Source organism: Megalopta genalis, chromosome 11, assembly GCF_051020955.1.
Source record: "Megalopta genalis isolate 19385.01 chromosome 11, iyMegGena1_principal, whole genome shotgun sequence".
NCBI lineage: Eukaryota > Metazoa > Arthropoda > Insecta > Hymenoptera > Halictidae > Megalopta > Megalopta genalis.
The window spans coordinates 6,842,255-6,860,940 of NC_135023.1; the positions used below are offsets into that span (position 1 = coordinate 6,842,255).

Consider the following 18,686-nt stretch of genomic DNA (forward strand, 5'->3'; position numbering starts at 1 on the left):
CCTCCGAGAATAATTAATTTTGCCGCTTTACAAGCACAATTTATGCATCTTTCTATCCAAAGAATCTAGAGTGAAGTCTCATCTAAATTCCTGTTATAATTTTGTAAAGATTCGATGCATAATTAATGAGTTATTAACAATTTTTGGGAGCTCTGGTTGAATAGTATCAGGAGCCGTAGGAAACAAAGTTATTGGCACGTTTAGACTATTACCGTCCTTGTTGCGCCATCTACCTGTCCTTGTCTAAACCGTTACGGCAATAGGTTAGAAGAGTACTCCCGCGCAAAAATTGTTAATAACTTATTAATTACGAACCAAATCTGATTAAATTTATGATTGGTGTGTTGCTAGAAGTCCATTCTACATTCTTCGATTATAAAAAATCACAAATGATGTCTGCAAAGTCAGGAAATTAATTATTTGTAGAACGATCTTTAATTTTTTGAGGTTACGCGGAGATACTGCTTGTCAAAATTAATTATTAACTCTCTAATAACGCATAAAATCTGATCAAAAACTATATGTGAAAGTAGCTGAAGGTCCATTCTACATGCTTCAATTGCAAATGTTTATAAATTATTCCTGGTAATTGAGTTATTAACGAATCTTCCCTCGTATTGATACGTCGAGAGAGAGTCTCACTGTCTGTCCTCTTCTCGCTCCGTAAAACGCATAAGTTTGTCCTTGTCGGATACCTCCATCTATATCATGTGTTCCTACCACTTACCAGGGAATTCGAAGTCCGTCTAAAAAGTTGGTGGCACAACCGGAACATCTATTCTCCTTGTCGCACACTGTCTCTGTCCTTGTCTTACACACGGTGGAGATAGGGAAAGTTAGTTCACAAACCCGCCACCGTAGATGGCGCCACCGGCCGCTGTTTCTATCCTTGTTGCAAAATCTGCTTTTCTTGTCTAACACATTAAGGGTATAGGGAAAATTATTTGACATAGCGTCGCTGCGTGTGTAAACGGCATCACCATCGATACTGTCACCAAAGTATGTATTAAAGTATGTATTGAAAATTTCGTAAAAATTTACATTTATTGAAAGCAATCTACTGTAAACTTTTAATTGTTCATTGCTCAATAATTTACCATATCTACGAGTTTTACAATAACGTTAATCTCTTAGTATCATTATCTGTACTTACTGTAATGTTTTCTAAATATTTCAAGTACTATATATTCTTAAGTATGGTAAAATGAATGGAGAATAAAAAATAAGGTAATATTGTGTAGAATTTATTTTATTAATTACGGACCTTTACAAAGTGTTTGCTGTAGTTGGAATACATTTACGGAAAGTGTTTGAATGTGCCGCCGTATATGCTTTAACATTATTATTTCGTGTTGCACGACTACATATAGTTATTTTGTGATTGTCGGGTTCGTGGCGACAGAGGCTTGGTGAAAATTGAATACGTGGTTGCAAGACGATGGTGGTCGAGCAAAGGAATATTGAGTTGTTAAAAGAAAACCAAGCAAATGACGCTACGGGTCCGAAGGAACAGAAGACGTACTCGCTGGAAAGTATCCTTTTCCAACATGTTTTATGCACGCGTCGAATACTTCGTAATTGCCATATGTCATTTCCTAACCTCTCTTTGTCATGTCGCACCCATTATTATTGTATATCGCCTCAATACTGCAAAATAAAAATACAAATAGGTTTTTTCATTGTTTCATCAACAATCACTATGCGATACAAACTACCTATCTATGAATATAACCATTTTTTAATTTATGTTTCTTGTGGTAATAACACCTCTTATCGCTAAGTTTAATTATAATTGTCAATAAATAGCTTTTTTATTTGCTATGTTATATTTGTATTACTTAACATTTTATTTTTTTTTATCAGCTATAATTGCTCTAAATATTATTGAATATAAAATGCACAAATATTTGAAGCACCTTATAGCTCTATAATTTTGGTCTAGTATCTTTTTTGAGATTCCTTAACAGTTAAACAGTCTTAAAAATCATCAAAGAAGCACAGCAACAACATGGGTTGAGACACGGAGACTACCAACGGTATCGAGGCTATTGTTCAAGGAGACTAAGGCGTTTGAGAAAAGTATTAAAAGTTCCACAGGGAGATAGACGCCATTTCAAAAGGAAAGATATAACTGCTGTGATGGTTAACGACGACAAATTTCTACAAGTTCCCCTGATGATGTCAGAACGTGCCTGGAGTTATGCTATGCAGTTGAGACAAGAATCTAACACAGAGCCAAGAAAAAAATTTCATTTGATATCTAGACTAAAGAAAGCTGCTACTTATTCCCTGCAGTTGCAGGAATTGATAGAGGTAGTATAAACTGACTCTACGATTTGTAATACGTAAACATTCCAACTCAATTTAATTTTCATTAATTGGTTTATTTCAGAACATTAACTGCGATGCAAGAACAAAACTAGAAGCTCAAGCCTATGTTGCCTGGATACACGGTTCCTTGCACTTTGAGCTACAATTATGGAAGAAAGCTATGGAGAATTTGAAGAAAGCTCAGGTAGTGTATGGAAAGCTGGCCTCTGCACTACCAGAACTAGAGCAAGTGATGTACAACGCGAGGGTGGAGGAACTTGCTCCTAGCCTTAGATACTGCGCTTATAATATCGGAGATACCACTGCCATAGACGACTTAATGCAAATGCGAGGTCAATTGAGCGGAGAGCTGTTAGCTAGCTTAGACTCTTTGATGGCCCAAACCCGTGAGAAACAGTCGAACACGGAAGAAGTAACATGGCGCGGTAAATCCTGCGGTATGGTACCGCCTAGAGCAGCAGGTCTGCTAATTGCGGACTCTAGATTGAATCAAACGTTGGATAAAGCAGCCACAAATGAAGCTAAGATCGATCTATTGGAAGCACACTTGATAGATTGTAAAGACGCGATCTCGGCTGTGAGAGACTTCTTCAAGAACGAGATTAAGAACAAAGACAACGACAAGCTAACGGCACCACAACACCTAATCACCTACCTACAATATATTAGATTGTCGCGTACCTTGGAGAGGAATCTGGCACTGATTAAGGCTGCTGAAGAGTCTGCTAAAGCGAAGCCACAGGACATTGTAAGACTATACGAAGCAGCTCTGCATAATCTCGTTGAGATCTCACAGTTGCAGGACGATGAAGAGTTTGTACGGGAACAGGAAGCTAAGACGAAGAGCTATAGGGCCTTTAGATGTTATTACATGGCCCAGTCTTTAGCAAATCTTCACCGATGGAGGGAAGCCATGGCTCTGTATCAGAGGTCCGCGCAACATGTGAAAGATGCACTAAATTATGGTAAAATGCTTCCCGAGCCATTGAAGGAGGCTCTGCAGAAATTGGAGACCTCCATTGAGGGTGCAAAGTACGCCGCCCATGCGCACAGTGTGTTAGAAGAAGGGCAAGAAGAAGAACCTGGCACCAATAAATATACTAAGACAAAGAAACCGCTGTACGAACGTTTACAGGAGTACAGAGAAGACCCAGCGCTTCTAACGAAGCAACCCAACGTTTATAAACTACCACCATCCATGCAGCCTATCCCCTGCAAACCGTTGTTCTTCGACTTGGCCTTCAACATGGTCGAGTTTCCGGATTTAAGCGAGAAATTGGGAGACCAAGCCAAGAAGGGCGGCCAGGCCGGTCTCACAGGATTCGTTAAAGGTTTATGGGGCTGGGGAAATAAATAAAACAAGTCTATTGTAAGCGAAAGATACTGGATTTTTGATGTTATCGCACGTGGTGCGGTAATGCGTTTTTACCGGTTCTCAAATATCTCGATGAGCATCGAGTTTTCACTTATACCAACAGCAATATTGATTAAAGGAAATAAAGAAATATTATTAATATACTTGATATATTTACTTAACACACCCTACGGATTTTTATATCTGTTCAAAACCTATTGAAATTTACAAGCGAAGATATTACCTTGGAATTTCCATTTCCATCTTTTATAATGTAAGAGTCCTACAATAAAACTGAATTTTGAGGGAGAAATTTCAATCTTTGAGGATGAATTTAGAGGGCAAGAATTTTAATAGAATCTAATTATTTACAAAGTTTCCATAGTTCGACCATTTTAGAGTTTGAGAGCTTCACTTGTTTGCCACAGGTGGAGTATTTATACTTTGATATCTGCAGAAACGTGGTTACCTAGGTGAGAAGCTACCGTTCCAGTAACGCAGTGCCAGTTAACCTAATCCCTCATCTTTAACGTTAAACGTTATTAATCTGTACGTATTGCATAATTTATTTTTATCCTGAAATGAACTGTACACTTGATTGAAATATAATACGAAATAAAAAAATAGCTATGTGCAACAGGTTAACCTTAATTGTTTAAATATCGCTCTGTGCATCATGTTTTCAGGGACCACGTGTTTTAATTTCAATAGACAGAAATCATGTGCGAAAAATCGAGTGCCATGGACGTAGAATTGAAGAAGTTAGCGATTTCACTTTTCGAGATCGACGCGATCAAATTTGGAGAATTTGTGACCAAAGTTGGTTTGAAAAGTCCGGTGTATTTTGACTTGAGAGTAATAATCTCTCATCCAAAAGTTATGGTATGAGTAATTTAAAAATTCTTTTGAGCATACTCTGTCATTTATTTCATAATTCTTAAATTGTTTATATTCTTTGATATTTCGAAGGCTCAACTGGCGAAGGCACTGTGGAGACTGTCGGAGGACCGTGAAAACATATCTCAGATCTGTGGTGTACCTTACACTGCTTTACCATTAGCTACTTTGATATCTGTCGATTATAATATCCCCATGTTAATCAAAAGAAAAGAGGAAAAGGCATATGGTACAAAGAAAATGATAGAAGGCCATTTCAAATTAGGAGATAATTGTGTAATCATCGAAGATGTAGTCACTAGCGGTAGCAGTATTCTAGAGACTGCACAAACATTAAGAAAAGAGGGTTTGAAGGTAACAGATGCTCTTGTAGTGATTAACAGAGAACAGGGTGGTAAAAAGAATATCGAAACTAATGGTATAAACATGTGGAGTTTGTACTCGGTCACCAGTCTCTTGGCTTACCTTGTGGAAGCCAACAAGATTACACCAACGATTAGAAAGGAGGTACTAAACTACTTGTCGCTAAGTCAAGCTCCTGTTATTGTTAATCAAGGTAAATAACATTTTACACTGCATCATTTTCTGCTTCATAGAATATTAAATAGTTTCTTTTAAAGTTCCAGAATGCAGACTGAAAATACCATTTAACTCTCGCGCTAATAAAACTACAAACGAGATTGCATCTAAAATATTCAATCTCATGGAAACAAAAGAATCTACTTTGTGCTTGGCAGCAGATTTAACCAAAGCAGACTCTATTTTACAATTAGCCAATTTGGTAGGACCACACATTGTGGTACTAAAAACGCACATAGATATAATAGAAGACTTCAGCTGTGATTTTATAAAGCGTTTGCAAGATTTGGCTAAGAAGCACGATTTTCTTCTAATGGAGGACCGGAAATTCGCGGATATCGGTAACACAGTGTCTTTACAATACCAAAAGGGTATTTATAAAATTGCGGAATGGGCAGATATTGTTACTGTGCATGCGATAGCAGGAAAGAGCATAGTAGATGGATTAAAAAATGCGTTAGAAAATGTTAACGAACCGCGTGGTATTTTTATATTGGCGCAGATGTCTTCTAATGGCGCGTTAACAAATGACGAGTACGTTCGGCACGCAGTATCGATCGCACAAAATTCGAACATAGTCGCTGGCATCGTTTGTCAGTCGAATATATTCACAAATCCAGGTCTCGTTCAGCTGACCCCTGGAGTGAAGCTCGGCCAAAGTTCCGACAATTTAGGTCAACAGTACAATACTCCAGAATCTGTTGTAAAATCTGGAGCAGATTTAGCTGTTGTTGGTAGAGGTATCACCGAGGCAAAAGACAAGTTAGCTGCCGCGTTGGAATATAAGAAGGAACTTTGGACTGCTTACAAAAAGCGATTGGAATAAAAAGTATTTTCCAATTCACCTATTACCTAGATTCATACAAAAATAGCAGGAAAATATATATTTAAAGTTTCGATGTATGTTCATAATACAACGATACGTCGATTTATATTCACATTTTTATACAAAAAAAGAAAAATGTTCCTACGCGTTATTGCTAACGCTGATTCAATATATAATGTATAGTAAATGTAAGAAATGAAACATATTTTTGTATGGAAATATATAGTTTGACTATTGCATCAAACAGGTTCACCATATTTTTATGGTATTCAAAATATTATGTAAAGTTATCTATTTTGCTATCGTTGACCACGCACACGAATACACTTTTTTGCTGTATTTTTCACAAGTGCAAAGAAGAAACTAGTAACATGTACCTCATGTAAATGCGATCGTGTAAAACTACTCGTTGTATTTGTACTTATATATCCATAATTTAGGACGCCATTTAGATTGACCTTTTGCGATTCCCAATTATTTGTACATACTTATACTTAAGATTCCATTTTATATAATTATATAATGTATATATATTCTTTCCTCTTTTCCACAAGGAAAATATATTTTTATCTTCAAATCGACTTGTATGACTTATAATAAAACAATGAAAATGACTCGCAAAAGGCTAAAGATTAGTTTAAGAGATCTTCCTCCTTCAACATTAAAAATGCAACTTTTGGAACTTCTTTTTGGCGCAATTTCTCCGAATTATATTGTTTTTAGAATATATACATATATATATTTAAGAGAAATTCTTTTTCAACCCTTTCGAGAAGACCCCTTAACATCACAAGCAAGTACTATATTTCAAAACGGTATTGTATGGTTGGAATCCATGGTTTCACTCTTATGCTTCCTTGCTTTTGGTAAGTTGTTCGACTAGTTTCCGGAATACTTGGGCCACCTGGCTATCCGGTAAAGTTACCAAAACACTTTGGCCAGTCTCTGCCAGTTTACCTACTTGTGGGTCTATGGGTACTTTGGCGAGAAATGGTACGTTTACCATTCTCGACAGAGCGATACCTCCGCCAGCGGAAAATACATTCGTGCATTCCTGAAATTAATATTTTTTTATTATAATGAATGATAATAAAAAGATTACAAGAGAAAGCAAGTCTTTTACTAACCGAACACGAGGGACACACGAAGCCACTCATGTTTTCGATAATGCCAAATATGTGAATGCCTGTTTTTCTACAGAATGTTACTTCTCGTAGAACGTCGTCTACAGCGACTGCTTGTGGAGTGGTTACAATGAGGGCTCCATCACATTTCGCGTTCCTGTGGGACAGATTGATTTTATCAGTTAATTACCAGCTGTTAAGAAAAACATGATTTCTTTGGAGCTTAGATTAATCGCTGCAAATTAATTTAATCGTGTACCATCGTTCGAGACAAACATAAAAGAGAAATCTGTGCTATAATATGGCACAGTGGTAGAATCATTATCTAATACAATAACTGTGTTATTTCCTCTCCTAGCATGCATTCCAGCAAAATATATGAGCTTATCAATCTCATGACCAATAGCTTATCTCAGTAGAGTTACGTTTCGTTTGGACATCACATGATTCTTAATCACAGTCACATGTGAACATTCATAAGCACATGACACTTTAGTGCCAAACATTCTGTTTTTCAAGAATCAAACTTGCAGGCAAATTAATCCTGCGCAAATGAATAGAAAAATGAATAAAGAATGTATTTTGAATATACCTTAAATTTTCCATCACTGTGATGTGCTCATCCGAGGTTCCTGGTGGTGTATCAATGATTAAATAATCAATGTCTTGCCAGACAACATCAGTTAAAAATTGCTTGATCATGCCAGTTTTTTTGGGGCCTCTCCAGACAACACTGTCATCCTGATTTTTTAGCAAGAAACCTATTGACATCACTGCCAATTTCTGCTCTTTGTCCGCATACACTGGCACCCACCTGCAACAATCGATGTATTAATTAAACTATCCAACAAATATCATAAATTTTATTAAGCAATCGAACCGAATGCTTAAAATAAATTGACAAGAAAAAATTGTCTATGTCTGGGAATGTGCTAAAAATATATTTGCACAAACTGCAACAGTATATCAATAAAAATAAAATTCGAACAATTAATCCGAGCAATTGTTTCTCACTAAAGTAAGGTGTAATACTCGAAAAATCACTGTAGCGATTTTTAGTAAAAAAAATGGAAAGTGCACATATTTATTAAACAACAAATTATTTGTAGAAACTGATGCACAAACCCGTCAGACGATTGGTGGACATCCTTGCCTTCCAAATTCAACAGGTAAGGCACACTTGGTCCGCAAAGATCGACGTCCAACAAACCCACCTACAATATTTTGACATGTAAGCAACTTAACCTAAAACTCCAACGTAAAATACTCGATAACTCACTCGAAATCCTGATTCCTTGAGTGCCAGGGCCAACTGAGTGCTGACCGTTGATTTTCCAACACCACCTTTACCGGACAGCACTAAAAAAATATGCTTGACACCTTCCAACATTACGAAAATAAATGCAACAACAGTACCGGCGATGTAACCTCCACGACGGTCCGCCGTGTTCTGACGCGCGCGATCTCTCTCTCTCTCTTCTCTCCGTCTCTCATCACTCAGCGAGAAGTCCTCGCTGAGGACTATGAAATTGTCATAAACACCAATGAACCTTCGTGCTCGAATACTCGGATCCTTTCTCTTCTGCACCGTGTAAACTTGTTAACACACACTGTATATATAATAAATCTATTGCCCAGTTTTATAACACGGTAGACATATCCTTAATAAAAGATTCTCTTAATAAATTTTCTTTAAATATGTGATTATCGTATCCTGATGGTACACGTTACATTCAATAATTCAATTATTCAAATCCTTTATTTTAAATAATTACATTATAATTCTATCGTGGTACAAAGTATATACGTATGTAAGAAATTCAGTAATGAATAATTTATGTTCAATATATGTTATATATTCGTTAAAAATTGCGAATGTCCATGTACTTTTAAGCAACAGTATACACAAAACTAAAAAGAGCACGAAGAGTACCCCGCGAAGATTACAATATCAACGAGTTTTCGTTTACATTTATTTGTTAAGCAGATAAACTTATCCAAACTACGCTCTTATTAAATCAAAATGTTCGACTTCGTTAAAGCAGTTCTTTTTCATTTCGTTTAAAAATAAAAAGACGAAACTAAAGACTATCTCCGAGTAATGTGATTAAATGTTAGCACCACTTTAATAACGTTTACAGGCGATCGCACAGAATTTCATTTAAAAAATGAAATTCGAAGATTTTTAAAAATCTCGAGGAAACTAATTGCCAATGCTATTTATTAACGTTATCACGATTTAATAAATATTTAATCTCGAACGCCAACTCTGCATGTAATATAGTATATTGGCACGTGGCAATCAATAGCTAGTAACTACCAGCAACCAAGAATGGTAAACAAAACATTGTGCGCTGTATTTTCTTTTCTCTCTTTTAATTTCAATTTCTCGGTGTGGCCAAGATGCAAAATAATTTCGTTCACTCATTTTCTAACACTGTTAACATCTGTTCTTTGATTTTCATTCGATGCTCACTGCGAAATGTAATTGTAACAGATACTGTCGAGATCCAAGCCAGCCTCGTCCGAGGGTGCGAAGAAGTCAGGGTCGGAGAAGAAGATACCAAAGTTGGAGGAATTCTTGGAGAAACGTGATTACACCGGTGCATTGACGCTTTTGGAGTTCAACAGTAGCTCTGGGAGTAATTTGGACACCGAACTATGGATGGGATATTGTGCTTTCCATCTTGGGGACTACAAACGCGCGGCTACCGTCTACGAGGACTTGATCAACAAGGATCAAACAATCCCGGACCTGTCGTTGAACTTGGCCTGCTGCTACTTCTACCTTGGCATGTACCCTGAGTCTCAGAGAGTTCTCGAAGATGCTCCGGAGTGTAAACTGAAGAACAGGCTGTTGTTCCACTTGGCCCATAAAATGGACAACGACTCGAAATTTGTCGAGTACAATAACAAACTGGAGAACGTCATAGAGGACCAGTTGAGTTTAGCATCCGTTCACTACCTGAGAGCTCATTACCAGGAAGCTATCGACGTTTACAAGAAGATTCTGCTGGAGAACAGGTTCTTATCACCGCGTTCTCTCGTTTGCGGCTGTCGGAGACGTTTAGATTATAATCGAAACGTTTGCACGTCGGCTCATTGTCGGACAGCAAAGGCGCGAGCAGTTTCGATGAAATTGCGATGCCTGAATCGAAATGTTTACCTAGGGACTCCGACAGCGACGATTCTGCTAGTATCGAGGAAGACTGGAACGTTGAAATTTTAGAGGCGTTACGCATGATTAAGGTTTTAGAGGACACCAGGTACCCCCTTCCTCTCCTCGTCCTTCCTTTAACTCCGGTTCATGTTCTAAACACCGTGATCAATAGCATAAACTCTTGCAGCTTCCCATATATAAAATTCCGCAGGATGCCGGATAATCTTGATCCGCTTCCATGTTCGCAGAGACTATTTCGCATTGAACGTGTACGTCGCGTTGTGCTACTACAAGCTGGACTACCACGAGGTATCCCAGGAAGTTCTCCAGGTGTACCTGCAAAAGTATCCCGACAGCGCGATCGCCATCAATCTGAAAGCTTGCAACACTTTTCGCCTGTACAATGGGACCGCCGCGCAGAACGAGATGAAACAGCTGATGGACAAGATGTCGAACTCGCTGAGCTTCAGCCACGATGTTATTCGCCACAATACGGTCGTGAGTTGCGAGCAGTTTCAACGATTAAATTGTTCGTTTCTACGTTCGAACGAGAATTGCTCGTAGGTGTTCAAAGGCGGAGAAGGGGCGCTGCAAATTTTGCCGAACTTGGTGGACGTGATTCCCGAGGCTCGACTAAATCTAGTGATCTACTATTTGAAGCAGGACGACGTTCGGGAGGCGTACGAGCTGATCAAGGACCTCGAGCCAGCTGTTCCACAGGAGTACATTTTAAAAGGGATAGTGAACGCCGTGATGGGGCAAGAAACTAATTCCGTAGGGATCTTTGGTCAACGAAATCTTGTAAAACGACCGCCCGAATTAAATGCTTATGATATTTTTCAGAGGGAAAACATAAAAACGGCCCATCAGTACTTTCAACAAGTTGGAAAATCGGCGTCGGAATGCGACACCATACCCGGTAGACAGTGCATGGTTTCCTCCTTCTTCCTCTCGCGTCAATTCGAAGACGTTCTGATGTATCTGAACACGATCAAGACTTACTTCTCCAACGAGGACTACGACTACTTTAATTTCAATTATGCCCAGGCTCAGGCTGCAGCCGGCTATTTCAAGGAAGCGGAGGAAGCTTTCTTGACCATTCGAAACGAGAAGTATAAGAACGACTACATTTACATCAGCCTTCTAGCCCGTTGCTGTAAGTCCACGTTGTTGTTCGTTACATCTTTGTACGGTAATCTGAATCGACTCATTTTTGATAAGTTACGAGTAACGTAACAGAACGTTTTTACCAATTCTCTTTTGTAATGTTTTACCTACCGTACTTCGCCAGATATAATGAACAAGAAGCCCCAGCTCGCTTGGAATCTGTACCTGAAAATGGACACGTCCAGAGAGTCGTTCAATCTATTGCAATTAATTGCGAACGATTGCTACGAGGTCGGCGAATTTTGGTATTCGGCGAAGGCTTTCGACATGTTGGAAAGAATGGACCCGAGCCCTGAAAATTGGGAAGGAAAGCGCGGCGCATGCTGCGGCACATTTCAGTACATCGTAGCCGAGAAGCAGCCAAAGTAAGATTTTGTTCGATCTATGATGCACGGCTACACGGAATCGGTGCAAGCTGTTTAACGATAAACCTGATTTCAGGGAGCTTTTGACCGAGGTGATACAACTCCTGAAAAACACTTCGAACTCTCAAGTGGAGCAAATTATCCGAGTGATGCGTAAATGGGGTAAAGATAACCGCATCAATTGTTGATGACTAGAAGTGGTTCTAAAGTGGGCGTTATCGTTAATTGTATCGACCAGGAGTGGCCTTATCTACCGATCAAACAATATGACATTGTTAATGCGTTTCGCACGAGCCCGGACACAATGATTTCCATGAACGAACGACGACGAGTCGCGGAGGTCGCGGCGGCCGCTGATGATTTAATATAAAATAGATATATTTGAACTGTGATACACTCATTTTATAATAATAATATAATAATAATAATAATATTAATAATAATAATAATAATCGTAATATCAATAATAATTAATTTTAACAAACACAAACGGTGAATCGTAAAAACACCATAGTCGATGGCGTGTACACCACGTTCGCGTACTTGCACATTTTCCGATCGAAATACATATACATATATATCCGACGTTCTTCAGAAACGGAAACGTATTCTTGGATAAACGTCCGGAGAACGATACACTCGCGATACTCCAAGAATCCGAGTTTCCGGTGGAATGGCTGCTGAAGTCCAGCGAAAGAAACGTAGAAGAACGCTCGGCTCGAACGTCATGGGCGCTCCGAATTATTGAGCAGAGAATTTAAGAGAACCCCCGAACGGAAACATACGTCGCGAAACCGTCCGAAACTAGTACCAACCGTCGGTAGTCGGAGCCTTTGAACGCAATCTTAGACCTCTGAAAACGCTACGCCTTTGAAACTTCTTGAAAATATCTTTCGCGCGCTATTCTTTCAAAACATTCGCAACTAGTTGGTAAGCTTTTAGTTCTGGAAACTAAATGTTCCTCCTTAGAATTAGGGCGAGCCTCCGACCACCGCGGGCTGAAACCAGGGTGGCACGAGACAGCAGCATTCAGCATCCGTAGAATCTTGTTCAATCGGTTAGAATCATCCGAACTCAATTTCCTAAACGCGGCTGGAAGAAATTGATGTCTCAAATCTTTTCTAACAAGATTTTAACAGCGTCGCGTGTCTCGTTGCAATTTTGGGATCCCAATTAGCGAAGATCGAAGAGTGGCAACACTTCGAACATAGGCAAGACCACTTCTGGGACGCTATTAAAACGTTACTTTCAGCCTGAACCGATCTCTAAATCATCGAACAAGATTCCACGAACGCTGGATACCCCGTCTAACATACGTCCACCCTGCAAACGAACGAATCGTTAACACGTGTCACACAGTTTCGTACAGACAGCTGTAAAACGAGTCCTACGTCCTAGCAGTTCGTGTCCCGTTCGAGCCAGACGCCACGTTGACAGCGCGGAGAAGGAGTGCCAGCACACCGACTTCCATCTTTATAAAAATAGCACCAGAAGAGGGTTTTCGCGGTGCCGTAAATGGCACACGAAATTCGAAATTTTCATAGTCCGCACAGCTTCGGACCATCGTCGGTCAGCACTCGTTCTCCGGCTTGCGTCTGGGTGCTGCACAACTGGATCTTGAAGGAGGTCTTTCTCTTCCATGGGTCTCTTCTCCAGGCGTGGAAATGATCCTCGAGAACGGAGAAACTGGGGAGATTAGGGGAACGAAGAAACGGGAACGATCGCGGTTCCTCGGGTCCCCGACGACGACGACGACGACAGCGACGGCGACGTACGACGTACGACGACGACGATACTGTTTTTGCGTGTCCGTTTTGAACGTCGACGCTTAACGCTAAAAACGTAGCTTATTCTTCACTATGCTAGACATTGTATGTAAATACGATAATGATAGAGCGGAAATCATCATCTCCTCGCGCGCAGGCTCTCTCACTCTCACTCTCTCTCTCTCTCTTTCTCTCTTTTGCTCTCTATCTAGCATTCACTCTACGAGCTATGTTTACTCTCACGCCAATCTCACTTACTCCTTATCCTCCTTAGAAAAAACACCGCAACGATCTTTTGTGCTCCCACGTGTCGATACAATACGGGGGAAGTACTCTTTTCTCTTCTCTCACTTTCGTTCTCCTTTTTTTTTGCGCTTTTTTTCCAAACACATTTTTATCATTTTTTTGTTTTGGCAATCTGCTAAGCGGTCGATCGCAGACCGTGTCAGCATGGGCGGCGTAATCTACCGTACAGTGTGTAAGTGTGTTAAATGTTAAAACACGCTGTCGCAAAGGACAGCGGCCGTGTCGAATAGGTTCTCTACGGCAGTGATCACTTAATTATCAATCGTATCCGACCATCGAGTTTCCAATTTTCTCGATACCAACTCGACACGAGAGGTTCACCGAATCGAGTATCTCATCGAGTCGACCGACGATTGAAACGTGTATATTCCATCGTCGAGTAGACGGACGATTGAAATACATCGATTCCACCTAACCGTGGGTGAATCGATAAAACTGCGAACTTTGATCTCGATCGATCATTGCCCGGCTCTCTGCTCCGGTGGTAGAGGATCTTGAAAACCATCTTCCGACGCGTCAGGATGCTCAAAAACGGATGTTGCACTCGATTCTTCGTTCGCGCGTCGCGTAGACTCGAACGCTTTAGAACCGCTATGCGACGCGGGAACCTCAAAGAGCTCACGGTGAGTTACACGGTAAAGTTTAATAGTACGAAAAAACGTCTACTTAAAGAACCATATACATAGAGTATTTCGTAGCGGTGACCTTGCCGAGAGACCAGCCTCCACCGTCCAAACGTTCGAGCGAATACTCGAAGCCTTGGCACCCGAACGACGATTCTCCGGCGAGGATCGTACCATTTCCATTGTTCCATCGAACACGAAATTCGTTCGTTTCGATCATTCGATGGCCCGATTCTGGCAAGAATCTGGAGAAACGAAACTCTTGCTAAAGATTTAAGTATGCTACCTGGAGTTCGGAGTCGAGACGCGTGCAAAGGTCGGTCGCGGAAGCTGGTATCTGCAGGCTCTGAGGGAGCAAGGTCGATCACGATGGCCCATGGGATTTTCCTATCCTCGAAGCCCCGTGGACCACGCGGAGAACGTCGTTTGGCATTTAAATATGGCGTTGATCGGTGCACAAGGGTTCTCGGAAGCCGAAAACGACTCGCAAAACGGCTGCCGGATGCCGGCCGACGTGTGAAACCGGCCGGCAACAAGGTTCTATTCCCAAGACGGCAGTATCATTCGACGTGAACAGAAGGTCTACGAAAGGATCTCTTAACGACAGACGCGCGAAACTAGCCCGTGTCGGGCGCGTTTTCACAAGACACTGAGAATCGATCAGCGATCGCCGTTCCAGGACCGATAGTAGAACGAGACAATGATAAAACGTGACTCGGGGAGATCTCGTAAAATAGCCGGGAGGGATTCGTTGACAGAGAGTCGAGTCGATTTTCGGAGGAAATCGAAGGTGGTCCTGCGGAACGGTGAACGCTTTACAAAACGGTTTCTAATGCTAGAGGATCGAACGTTGATCCTTCGATCGCGCGAGCGTCCGGTCTACGGCCTACTGTCGATCGTGATCGGTCTGTCGACCGTCGTTATTGCTCCGATAGGTAGTTCACGCAAAAACCATTAACACGGGAGTAATCGATAAGACACAAGCGGCTGAATGTACACGCGCGTTATCAACGAATCGTTTCGCGAGGAACAAGTCGGAACTTAATACTGGACAGGAGAGGGAGAGTACAGTCGGGGATTGTGGCAGCTTCGTGTGCTGGCGTCGACAAGCTCGTTGTTTAAACTAGAAACGAAAGATCGGGGTGGTGCTTTTTGACTCTTGCGAGCCATTGCAGGAGGATCGAACGAGAGTGTCGTGTGCGTGAAAGTGTTTGATTTAGTGCTTCGATAACTGTACTCTCTTGCTGGAAGGGAGAACGAAGGATTTGCGAGAATCGTCGATTCGGAAAAATGATACTCGGAGTCGGGAATTTACGTCGGAAAGGAACAAAAAACGGCGAAGATCAGTCAAGTGATAAAAACGAACGAGCAGAGTAAAATAAACGGAGACGGTCAAGACAAAAATATGGTCGTGGCTATTCGACGTGAATATCACATTCTTTCTCTTTCTCTCTCTCTCTCTCTTTCTCTTTTACACGCATCTCTCGCACTCGGATTTTCGTTAAATAATACTAATAGAAACAGGGTAGAACAGGAATAAAATCGCACACGCATAGCTCACACTACTCGCGCTCGCCGAAGGATCCATCTGATTTTTAGCCTACCTCAGTCTGTATCAAAGTTGGTCTTTAAACTGAATTAAATTCGCTCCGTTCGCACGGTCCGTGGCACGCTCACCGGGAATGCACGCGACCATTTATTTATTTAAACATAGTCTCGCTTGCATCCGGATTTCTCTTTCTTTTTGAGCGTCCTTTTGTAACTGCGGGTGAGACTGTGGGTAGCCACGCTACTCAGCGCTACCTTTGTGCATGCCACGGCACTTGTTTCCTAATTTCTGTCCCTGGAAAAAAATCTTTCGACATTCCACTGCGTTTCACATTTCTCCTGCCTGGTCCACGAGCACTTTAGAAAAGTTCAGGATTATTTAGCGTTTGAAAAACAGAACGTTGCGCACCCCTGGCAAAAGATGTTCGATCCCGCGAATCAAACCCCGTAAACGAAACGCGTCAGCTTTCATTTTCTTTTCACAACAATTATCTTGGTTTCGATCGTGCTGGAAATTGCTAGAGAATAAGTTGCGTCGTGCTGCGTGTTTTTTTTTCTTTTTTACCGTATAGCGCGAGAACGATACGTATTGACTCGGAACAAAGTGGAACGAACGAAACGAGAAAGTTGAACGCCGATTTAAACACAAAGAGTTCGATCGTCGCATTGCATTGACGAAATCTTTTCGATAATTCTAGCGCTTTGTCATACTACTTTCAATATCCGATGAAATGGTACTGTCAACGATCATGTTCACGATCAAACATTTTCTGCCAGGGGTAGTAGTACTTCTAAACTGACACTATCTAATATAATGAGTCTTCTAAGCCGACTCGGTACGGACGCACTGTCAGTGGAACACAGATTCGGACAAGTTAGGAAGCAGGTTCAAAGTAATTTTGAAAGTTGCAAACATTCGAAACTCTTGCGAATGGGTTTATAATCGTGTGTAAAGCATCGATATATGGAGTCTCCGTCACTGTCGGAAGAAAAATTCACAAGAACGGCCAAATTGGAATCAAGAATAAAATTAAAGGGGCCTTTGTGGCAGGGTTTTAGATTTGTTCCATCGACAGTGAGTGTTGGAAAAGCCATTGATAAACTCACCCAGGCCCAGGATAGTAATAGGGAGGCGGTCGTTCGTATTCCGTGCTCAGGGGCAGAGGAGCAGCAGCAGCGGCGGGTTGGTACCTAGGAGGACCGCCATTAGGGAAGTCCCAGTTTCTGTAATCAACACACCGAGATCCTATTAAATCAGACGACAAATGTCTCCTTTTAACGTGGTCTGCACCACCGTGGGTCGACTCGAACAAGGAATAACGAAAAAAGAAAAGAAAAAGTAGAAAATATTCTGTCAACATCGAACGTGTCTGCTGCCACAGAGAGAAATAGAGAAAGAGAGAGAGAGAGAGAGAGAGAGAGAGAGAGAGAGAGAGAGAGAGAGAAAGAGAGCGTGTAATGCCTTTAGCGAGCAAACGCACGACGAAGCTGGCCGCAAGCGAAACTAAAGTCGGTTATTTCGGCGGTTCCATCGAGCAAAAATTGCAACATTTTACGAAACTCGAAGCATGCTGTCCCGCGGTCTTCGAGCGCGATAGATCGTAAATCGGCAGGATCGGACACGTCAGTTCGTTTGTCCCGTTTCTCGAAACGCGTTTTGAGAAGCTCCAGCCGAGACAAAGCGACGTTGCCCTTTTGCGGCGGCAGAATAACCAGTCGAAAAAGAAAAAAAACGTAACAGAAAAATGAAAGTTTATACGAAGTACGGAGACATAGTTGATAACAATCGGTCTTGCGACTTACGTGCAGAGGCGTATCGAGAGACGCGGGAAGTTGCCCCCCCGCAAGGTTCCCACTCACCTGGAAATAACCGGGAGAAAAAGCGTGACCAACGGGGTTGCATGAGTTTTGCGGACGGGATCAAGTGGCATTTCCGTCTGGCTACTGTCGAGAATGCTGTTTCTAATCGCTGTTCTGTCTCCGATCAAGTTCGATTCGTACACAGCTCTCCTAACTAACTTTCTCCGGACCTGTTACCGTGCACGCTACACTCGCATACGATCTACAAATTGTAAAAGGATCGAGACAGTAACATCGGCACTAACTTCTCAATTTTGACTTCATCGAATGTATCGCTTTAACCCCTTGCACTACGACTTCTTTCGCAGCTACGTTGATTAGCACTTCTTTGACGCTAACAAGTTCCTACACGAGAAAGAAAATTTATATTTATTGTATGCCAACCTTAACTCGAACGTTTAAACAAATCGATGATAGAAGAATAGGATTTTACTTCGATTCGAGAAACGTGGACAACATCCATATCTAAATGGGCTCTGTTCCAAATCTTCTCGAGTTGGACACGGTATTACAGGGCAAGGGGTTAACTTCGTTGAATATTCGCCGAGCCAGCAGTCGACGTGTCAAAGACACCATTTATCTATTCCTTTCCTCGACCCCTGAACTTAGCAATCACCCCTAACTGAATCGAAATTCGTCGCTTGGAGCCCGGCAGCATGAGTTCAAAGCGATAGAGTGTTCGAGTTCGACTTCTGGTGACTTGAGAAAATGCGGGGGAGTGAAGCAACCAGACTCCAAGAACCGCCAGATTGAACTTGATCCCGTCTTCGATTATGTTTG

At 41.3% G+C, this 18,686-nt stretch overlaps 5 protein-coding genes across 12 annotated transcripts in view; 3 read left to right on the forward strand and 2 right to left on the reverse strand.

Moving 5' to 3' along the window:
* The first annotated feature begins 1,371 nt into the window (after positions 1-1,371).
* Srp68 (signal recognition particle 68) lies at positions 1,372-3,849 on the forward strand. Its single transcript, XM_033480612.2, has 3 exons — positions 1,372-1,532; positions 1,976-2,313; positions 2,393-3,849. The coding sequence occupies exons 1-3, from the start codon at positions 1,439-1,441 to the stop codon at positions 3,686-3,688; spliced, it is 1,728 nt and encodes a 575-aa protein (XP_033336503.2). The 5' UTR covers positions 1,372-1,438; the 3' UTR covers positions 3,689-3,849.
* A 199-nt stretch (positions 3,850-4,048) lies between these two features.
* r-l (rudimentary-like) lies at positions 4,049-6,601 on the forward strand. Its single transcript, XM_033480613.2, has 4 exons — positions 4,049-4,234; positions 4,372-4,567; positions 4,655-5,138; positions 5,203-6,601. Exons 2-4 carry the CDS (start codon positions 4,406-4,408, stop codon positions 5,985-5,987), a joined length of 1,431 nt encoding a protein of 476 aa, XP_033336504.2. The 5' UTR covers positions 4,049-4,234; positions 4,372-4,405; the 3' UTR covers positions 5,988-6,601.
* Positions 6,031-8,576, reverse strand: Nubp2 (NUBP iron-sulfur cluster assembly factor 2). Its single transcript, XM_033480614.2, has 5 exons — positions 8,391-8,576; positions 8,237-8,325; positions 7,704-7,925; positions 7,115-7,268; positions 6,031-7,041 (listed from the first exon to the last, which is right to left on the reverse strand). Exons 1-5 carry the CDS (start codon positions 8,499-8,501, stop codon positions 6,835-6,837), a joined length of 783 nt encoding a protein of 260 aa, XP_033336505.1. The 5' UTR covers positions 8,502-8,576; the 3' UTR covers positions 6,031-6,834.
* Positions 8,577-9,423: 847 nt separating this feature from the next.
* Ttc26 (tetratricopeptide repeat domain 26) lies at positions 9,424-12,255 on the forward strand. Its single transcript, XM_076525354.1, has 6 exons — positions 9,424-10,135; positions 10,520-10,769; positions 10,836-11,045; positions 11,115-11,427; positions 11,563-11,803; positions 11,880-12,255. Exons 1-6 carry the CDS (start codon positions 9,777-9,779, stop codon positions 11,989-11,991), a joined length of 1,485 nt encoding a protein of 494 aa, XP_076381469.1. The 5' UTR covers positions 9,424-9,776; the 3' UTR covers positions 11,992-12,255.
* LOC117226362 (prominin-1-A) overlaps positions 12,164-18,686 on the reverse strand; it is a 49,702-nt gene continuing 43,179 nt past the window's right edge. For 5 of the 8 annotated variants that reach the window (XM_076525348.1, XM_076525346.1, XM_076525351.1 and 2 more), the window contains 2 exons: positions 17,154-17,270; positions 12,164-16,403 (listed from right to left, as the gene is read on the reverse strand). In XM_076525348.1, coding sequence (XP_076381463.1) covers positions 16,298-16,403; positions 17,154-17,270 — 223 coding nt within the window. In that variant the 3' untranslated portion in view covers positions 12,164-16,297. Of the gene's footprint in view, positions 16,404-17,153; positions 17,271-17,849; positions 17,907-18,686 lie in introns of those variants that run through there. The other 3 variants (XM_076525352.1, XM_076525349.1, XR_013034438.1) reach the window with 2 other exon arrangements.

What these genes read in the sequence shown, in the direction of transcription:
- Nubp2 (XM_033480614.2), bottom strand. Translation starts at nt 8,501, where the DNA reads ATGTTGGAAGGTGTCAAGCATATTTTTTTAGTGCTGTCCGGTAAAGGT. An exon ending in TCAAGGAATCAGGATTTCGA is followed by an intron (nt 8,326 to 8,390) that starts GTGAGTTATCGA and finishes AAAATATTGTAG; the next exon opens with GTGGGTTTGTTGGACGTCGA. An exon ending in ACAGTGATGGAAAATTTAAG is followed by an intron (nt 7,269 to 7,703) that starts GTATATTCAAAA and finishes TCTGTCCCACAG; the next exon opens with GAACGCGAAATGTGATGGAG.
- Srp68 (XM_033480612.2), top strand. Translation starts at nt 1,439, where the DNA reads ATGGTGGTCGAGCAAAGGAATATTGAGTTGTTAAAAGAAAACCAAGCA. An exon ending in GAAGACGTACTCGCTGGAAA is followed by an intron (nt 1,533 to 1,975) that starts GTATCCTTTTCC and finishes ACAGTTAAACAG; the next exon opens with TCTTAAAAATCATCAAAGAA. An exon ending in AGTTGCAGGAATTGATAGAG is followed by an intron (nt 2,314 to 2,392) that starts GTAGTATAAACT and finishes GGTTTATTTCAG; the next exon opens with AACATTAACTGCGATGCAAG.
- Ttc26 (XM_076525354.1), top strand. Translation starts at nt 9,777, where the DNA reads ATGGGATATTGTGCTTTCCATCTTGGGGACTACAAACGCGCGGCTACC. An exon ending in TTATTCGCCACAATACGGTC is followed by an intron (nt 10,770 to 10,835) that starts GTGAGTTGCGAG and finishes AATTGCTCGTAG; the next exon opens with GTGTTCAAAGGCGGAGAAGG. An exon ending in TGGGGCAAGAAACTAATTCC is followed by an intron (nt 11,046 to 11,114) that starts GTAGGGATCTTT and finishes GATATTTTTCAG; the next exon opens with AGGGAAAACATAAAAACGGC.
- r-l (XM_033480613.2), top strand. Translation starts at nt 4,406, where the DNA reads ATGTGCGAAAAATCGAGTGCCATGGACGTAGAATTGAAGAAGTTAGCG. An exon ending in TCTCTCATCCAAAAGTTATG is followed by an intron (nt 4,568 to 4,654) that starts GTATGAGTAATT and finishes GATATTTCGAAG; the next exon opens with GCTCAACTGGCGAAGGCACT. An exon ending in TCCTGTTATTGTTAATCAAG is followed by an intron (nt 5,139 to 5,202) that starts GTAAATAACATT and finishes TTTCTTTTAAAG; the next exon opens with TTCCAGAATGCAGACTGAAA.